The sequence below is a fragment of the Scylla paramamosain genome, unplaced genomic scaffold, assembly GCF_035594125.1.
Source record: "Scylla paramamosain isolate STU-SP2022 unplaced genomic scaffold, ASM3559412v1 Contig130, whole genome shotgun sequence".
In the NCBI taxonomy this organism is placed as follows: Eukaryota; Metazoa; Arthropoda; class Malacostraca; order Decapoda; family Portunidae; genus Scylla; species Scylla paramamosain.
This window is the reverse complement of record NW_026973795.1, coordinates 122,501-130,000: the sequence shown is the minus strand read 5'-3', so window position 1 is coordinate 130,000 and position 7,500 is coordinate 122,501. Positions and strand designations below refer to the sequence as shown.

Below are 7,500 nucleotides of genomic sequence, written 5' to 3'. Positions count from 1 at the left end.
CAACTCCTCTCCTCTAACTGACTGTCTTCAGCTTCTCTCTCACCGCCGCAATGTTGCATATCTAGCTGTCTTCTACCGCTATTTTCATGCTAACTGCTCTTCTGATCTTGCTAACTGCATGCCTCCCCTCCTTCCGTGGCCTCGCTGCACAAGACTTTCTTCTTTCTCTCACCTCTATTCTGTCCACTTCTCTAACGCAAGAGTTAACTAGTATTCTCAATCATTCATCCCTTTCTCTGGTAAACTCTGGAACTCCCTGCCTGCTTCCGTATTTCCACCTTCCTATGACTTGAATTCCTTCAAGAGGGAGGTTTCAAGACACTTATTCATCATTTTTTGACCACTGCTTTGACCCCTGTATGGGACTGGCATTTCAGTGGGCATTTTTTTTATTACATTTTTGTTGCCCTTGGCCAGTGTCCTTCCTACATAAAAAAAAAAAAAAAAATAGTAGTAGTAGTAGCAGTAGTAGTAGTAGTAGTAGTAGTAGTAGTAATGCTATTTTTCATATATTTAGTAATTTTTTTTTTTCATATTATTATTTATATTTATATTTTTTGTTTTGTTTTGACATTCATACGAATGCTATAAAGGTGAAGCATAGAAATTTATTTGATTGATTAATTAATTTATATATCTATTTATTTTGATTTTTTAAATTAATTAATTTATTTATTTTTATTATTATTATTTTTTTTTTTTATGTCTCTATGATAAGCAAAGCATTATAGAATTTATGAAAGCACATATCCTCTAGAGTCTTGCCCTACAAAAGATTCTGTAAAGTAAAAAATAAAGGGAATAAGTGTCAGTGACGTTTGATGAATAGAGGAAGGCGTGGCAGAAATTACCATAAAACGTATATAAATGAAAATTTATCTTCTTCGTATTTTCCAACTTGCGTTTGCTTCTTGAAAATTTAACTGGGTGGGTCATATAGCAGACATATTGTTCTTTCCTCCATTGTAGTTTGTTTCCAGCAAGCCCCCTAAATAAAGTTTCTGTTTTTTTTTTTTTTTTTTTTTTTTTAAAGAAATGAGGAATTACATTCTAACGCTGATCACTGAGCGGAGCGTAGACGAGCTGCTATCCTCAAGGACGTTACCTCTCTCTCTCTCTCTCTCTCTCTCTAAATAAGACTTTAAATAAAAAGAATATATATATATATATATATATATATATATATATATATATATATATATATATATATATATATATATATATATATATATATATATATATATATATATATATATATATATATATATATATATATATTAAAAGACAATGAATATCCTCTGGGGAAGGGGTGACAATCCTTATTTAACCCTTAATTTCAGTTGAATTTTGACAAGTCTACGTTAAAATGTTTCCATTTTTCTGCAGTGATAAAGAAACGTAGAGGGGTAGCTAATATATTTAATTGTTAATTGTATCTTTTTTTCTTTCTTTTTTTCATTTATTCTTTTATTAATTTTTCTTTTCATTGCTTAATTATGCATTATGCCGACACTGCAGGTTACAATTGCAGATATTGCAAGTATTTTTGACACAATACAAGTACATCCAGCTAAACTATTGCTACAGTATAGAGAGAGTATTTCGATTACATACCTTATTCTTCATCTTCTTTTCTTCTTTTTTTTTTTTTAATAAATATAATAATAAATAAATAAGTAAATAGGTATTGTCAAATGAAATCGTCGAGATTACGCAGGGGTTTCGGGCAATACTTGGATGGGTGACTACACAAGCCTCATCTGTCTGAAAAAAAATAAATAAATAAAAAAAATAAGAATAAGAATAGGGAGAATGAACGAAAATTTTAAGTAATAAAGATAACAGTAAGAATTATTATAACAAGAATAAGAAAAATTACAATAAAGGAATATAAAAAAAAAGAAAGAAAGCATCCCATGTCTTTCTTCCTAATTGTCATAGAAGGGTGAATTCTTTTGTATATTTTCCAACATTTCCAATACAACGATATGAATGGGGGAAGAAAGAATAAGAATAATAGAAAGAAGGCCTCCCAACACCTAGTTCTCCGGTCTTGGCCAATTAGCTAACGGCGGGATCAGCGCAGTTAAGCAGGGGGTCCGGGAAGAACTTGGATGGGTGACCACAAAAGCCTCATCTCTCTGAGAATAGAAAAAAATAGCAATAAGAATGAGGAGAATGAACGAAAAACGAAAATAATAAAATAACAATAACAACTATAATAAAAAAAAGAAAATTAAGAATAAAAAGAACAAAAATAAGGGAAAAAAGTAATAATATATCTCTCTTGCTAATTGTCGTAGAATTATGAATGAAGGGTTAATTTTAGTGCATATTTTCCAACATTTTCAGCACAACAATGCAACAACAATACAGGAAAGAATAAGAATAAGAGAAATAAGCCCTCCCAACACCTTGTTCTCCGCTCTTGACCAATCAGCTGACGGCGGGATCAGCAAGGTTAAGCAGGGGGTCCGGGCAGAACTTGGATGGGTGACCGCACAAGCCTCATCTCTCTAAAAGTAGGATAAATAAGAATAAGATAAGGAAGAATAATAAAAAAAAATGAAAATAATAAAGATAACAATATTAATTATGACAAGAATAAGAAAAAAATAGAATAAAAAGAATGAAAAAAATAAGAATATCACAACTTTCTTGCTAATTGTCTTAGAATTTTAAATGACATGTCAGTTCTGCTGTATATTTTCCAAGATTTGTTATGAATGAGGGAAGAAAGAATAAGAATAAGAATAAGAATAAGAACAAAATGAATTAGACTAACAATAATGATCACATCTTTCATGCGGTGACTGCGTGGGCGATGAGCCTCACTGGACGTTTCTGACCAATCACAAGGCAGGGTTGGAGTCGTCGGGCCCACCCGATTCATATATAAAGGGATTTTGTGGGAAGCGCGGGCAGACTCAGCTGAGTGTTCGTTGTGAGTTGTTGTTACCACAACTATGGCACGTACCAAGCAAACGGCTCGCAAGTCCACTGGTGGCAAGGCGCCCCGCAAGCAGCTTGCTACAAAGGCAGCTCGCAAGTCTGCTCCAGCCACTGGAGGTGTCAAGAAACCCCACCGTTACAGGCCTGGAACCGTTGCTCTCCGTGAGATCCGCCGTTATCAGAAGAGCACTGAGCTGCTTATCAGGAAACTGCCTTTCCAGCGCCTGGTGCGTGAAATTGCTCAGGATTTCAAGACTGACCTCCGCTTCCAGTCCTCTGCTGTCATGGCTCTCCAGGAAGCTTCCGAGGCTTACCTCGTGGGTCTGTTTGAGGATACCAACCTGTGCGCCATCCATGCCAAGCGCGTGACTATCATGCCAAAGGACATCCAACTGGCTCGTCGCATCCGTGGCGAGCGTGCCTAAGAAGTCATCCACGAATGATCTTCATAACAGCAATATCTAGGCCCTTTTTAGGGCCAAACATCTCTTTCATTAAAGAATTTTCATAGACAATCTGTTTGGTTTTGTGGAAGAAAATATTTATTTTCCATCTTTCAGTATCAGGTATCGACTTTCAACTCAATATCCTTCCCCCCTTTTTTTTTTTTTATATTATTATTATTATTCCCTCTTCCATGGCCATATCTCTTTCACTTGGGAGAATTTTTATCTTTCTTTATCTCTATTTTTTTTTTATCTTTTCTTTATCTCCACAGAATAATAATCACGATAATAATAAGCATAATAATAATAATAATAATAATAATAATAATAATAATAATAATAATAATAATAATGATACAATAATTATTATAATAATAATCATAATAAAAACAACAATATTAATATTATTAATAATGATAATAATAATAATAATAATAATAATAATAATAATAATAATAATAATAAAAATAATAATAATAATAATATTAATAATAATAACAATAATTATAATAATAATGCATTTGTCTATATCGTATCTTTTTTCCTTTTCAAGTGTGGCTCCAATGGAGCCGGGTATTATTTTATACTGGCAGCAGTATACTGGCCGCCTGTTTACTTGGAGGAGGTATACTTGGTAACAGCCTTGGTGCCTTCAGAAACAGCGTGTTTTGCCAGTTCACCAGGCAGAAGAAGACGGACAGCGGTCTGGATTTCCCGGCTGGTGATGGTGGAGCGCTTGTTATAGTGTGCCAGGCGGGATGCCTCGGCAGCGATGCGCTCGAAAATGTCATTCACGAACGAGTTCATGATTGACATGGCCTTGGAGGACACGCCAGTGTCTGGGTGGACTTGCTTGAGCACCTTGTAGATGTAGATGGAGTAGCTCTCCTTCCTCCTGCGCTTCTTCTTCTTGTCGCCCTTGGCAATGGCCTTCTGTGCCTTGCCAGCTTTCTTGGCAGCCTTTCCTGATGCTTTGGGAGGCATAGTGTCGCCGTACTGCTGTGAGAACGAGTGTGCGTTTTCTCAGTTGAAAAGTGGTATATATATTAGCGTGCCTACTCAGGATCAGGAGTCGCCACCTCAGCGAGCGTCCTGATTGGTCCAGACGCGCTCTGGGCCGATCTGATCTCGCGTATATATAGCCGTTTTTCCCAAAATTCACTACCAGCACAATGTATTACACTGGACGACTCGTAAGTACGACTTATGTAACACTTACCGACAGTTTGACCCGGACGTCATACTAATTAACGGACACGGACTACCAGACGAAAACAGACTTAGGATTCCTGGATTTCGAGTTCACCAGATGAACTCTAGTGGTGAGCAAAATGATGGAGTGGCGATAGCAGTCAGATGCTCGCTCACTCACAGAATTCAGGATGACTTTCTTTCTGACACCTTAGCTGTTGACATAGAGACATTCGATGGGACCTTGACAATTGCAACTACATATTTACCTCCTAGACGACAGTACATCCCCCACCCCGATTTCATGAGACTCATACGTAGGCAGACACCGATGCTTTTCGCAGGAGACTTGAACGCCCGACACCAGACACTAGGGTATGGTACTACGAATCAGGTAGGCCGTGATCTCACGGACTATTTTAGACGACAAACCGCGAGACACATTGGCCCTAATTTTCCGACCTACTATGGACCTCTCTCCTCCACTTCACCTGACATTGTCTTCTCCAATCAAACCTTCCACTATGCTCATTCTCTCTCCCCTGGCCCGCTAACTAGTAGTGATCACATACCAATCATTATTGACATTTCAACTTCTCCTATTCTCACTCCGACCCCCCTTTCTTACTCCTTTCATAGGGTTGACTGGGACTCCTTTCAGGAGGACGAAAGCTTAGACATGACAGACGCAATTGACATCTCCCGAGCGAGTCTCGAGGAGATAGACACAGCACTAGCGGACTGGACGACAAAGGTAAAAGACACTGCGGACCGACACATACCAAAAACACAGTACAGACTAGAACCTGCCCCAAGACCGACTAGACAAACACAGATGACAAGGATACAATTCAATGCACTACGACAAAGAGCACAACTTCATGGCTGGACGAACGACGACTATAGAAGATACGTTAGACTTAGACTTACGCTCCATGAATTAAGGAGAGACGAAGCCAGGCGACACTGGGGACGGACTCTGGAGGGTCTGGCTTCAAGGTGCAAGGAGCCCAGGAGGTTCTGGGCCCAGGTAAAACGCCTATCTGGACGAACAAAAGGACAAGACTCATACCTACTTGACAGGAACGGACAAAGACACTACAGTAATGTTGACAAAGCCAGACTATTTACTAGGAAATGGGAAACAGTTTTCCAAGACGACGACGAGGATTATGAGGACAATGACATGGTGCTGGATTACCTTGCAGTCCACAGACATCGCACCACTCCGCACCAGGAAGCGGACCCCACGAGGCTGGCGGGTGACTCCCCACTCACCTGTTTCATCTCCCTAGAAGAGCTAAAAGCAGCCATTAGGTCAAGCAAGCCCACCTGCCCTGGCAGCAGTGGGATCAACAGGACAATTCTCGCCCACCTCCCGCCTCCTGCTCTTGCTCGACTCCGGGACATCTTCAACTCTGCCCTGTCGGCAGGTTATTTTCCAGACGGGCTTAAAGAAGCGGAGATGAAGATGATAGCCAAGCCTGGCAAGGCTCTAACACAACCGGACAGCTATCGGCCCATCTCCCTCCTGGAGGTGCCAGGAAAAATGTTCGAGAGGGTCATCGGCAGGAGGCTGCGTGACCACCTGGATGGGGGACACCTGTACAACACGGCACAATATGGTTTCCGTCGGGGAAGAGGCACGACGCACGCCATAGCTGTGGCAACAGAGACTCTGGCACTCCACCAGGCACTGGGACATCGGTGCAACCTAGTACTCAGAGATGTAAGCAAGGCGTTCGACAAAGTGTGGCACTTGGGGCTTAAGTTCAAGGTGCTGCACTTGGGGCTCCCGGGCCCTGTCGAGCGCCTTCTCTGCGACTTTTTGGACGATAGGAGTGCCAGAGTGCGTGTCGGCACCTACAGCGGACCGCCCTTCCCGCTGCAGACAGGGGTGCCACAGGGAAGTGTCCTCTCCCCGACGCTATATACCATATTCACAGGAGACTGTCCTGCCTCCCAGGCAGGAATAAACGTCCAGTATGCGGACGACGTCTCCCAGGTAGTCTTCCATCCAGGAAGGTCGCGCCTGATGCTAAATGCGAGGACCGGGCGGGAAATTACGCGAGTCAGCACGTTCGAGGAAGAATGGAGAATAAGAACAAACATGGCTAAATTCTCAGTCATAGCACCAGCCACGCAGAACCCTGAACTTCTGCTGGTCGATGAGGAAGCCGTCGAGTTCAGCCCCAGCGGGAAACTACTGGGCCTTCACGTCTCAGGGCGAGGGTACTCGGCCCACATCTCCCAGAGGGTGGCGAGGGGCAAGGCTGCCTTGGCCCTCCTCCGACGTTTTCGAGAGCTGGACAGCAAGGTCAAGCTCCACCTGGTCAAGACCATGGTGCTGCCTGTCCTAACGTACCCACCTGTCCCTCTACATGCCCTCACCCAGACTGCCCACCGCCGCCTCCAGAGAGTACAAAATGCTGCACTTCGGTTTGCGGCTGGCGTCCGGTGGGATGATTTCAAGAGCTCTGAATCCCTTCATATGGACTCAGACACCCCCCCGGTCAACATACGTCTACACCAACAAGCGGCACAGATGTGGCAGCGCATGGCCGAGGAGGACTGGGAGCAGTACCGGACCCTGAGACAGCTCCATGAAGCAGCGCCACAGTCGCAGCACTCATGGTTTCCCAGAAGCTTGTGGGCGCTGGAACGGACCCCTAACCCGGAACCACTTTACAAATAAGTCTATTATGTATTAATGTAAAAATGCATTATGTAAAAATTAAGAAATTTATTTCCCATTGTAAATAAACATACTACATCATCTCACAATATAAATATGTTACTTTAAGGATATATACAATATGTAAAGAAATAAATACCCCCATATAAGCTTCAAACAACATGTAAACTTTCATATTAAATATAGTTTCTAATATGTATAATAATAGCAGGTCGG

General features: G+C 41.5%; 1 protein-coding gene across 1 annotated transcript in view; it reads right to left on the bottom strand.

Moving 5' to 3' along the window:
- The window catches only part of LOC135099448 (uncharacterized), a 13,812-nt gene extending 8,644 nt beyond the window's left edge, over window positions 1–5,168 (bottom strand). Inside the window, exon 1 of the mRNA XM_064001830.1 lies at window positions 5,162–5,168. Within this exon, the coding sequence (XP_063857900.1) occupies window positions 5,162–5,168 (7 nt within the window). The remainder of the gene's footprint in view (window positions 1–5,161) is intronic.
- Between the last annotated feature and the right edge of the window lie 2,332 nt (window positions 5,169–7,500).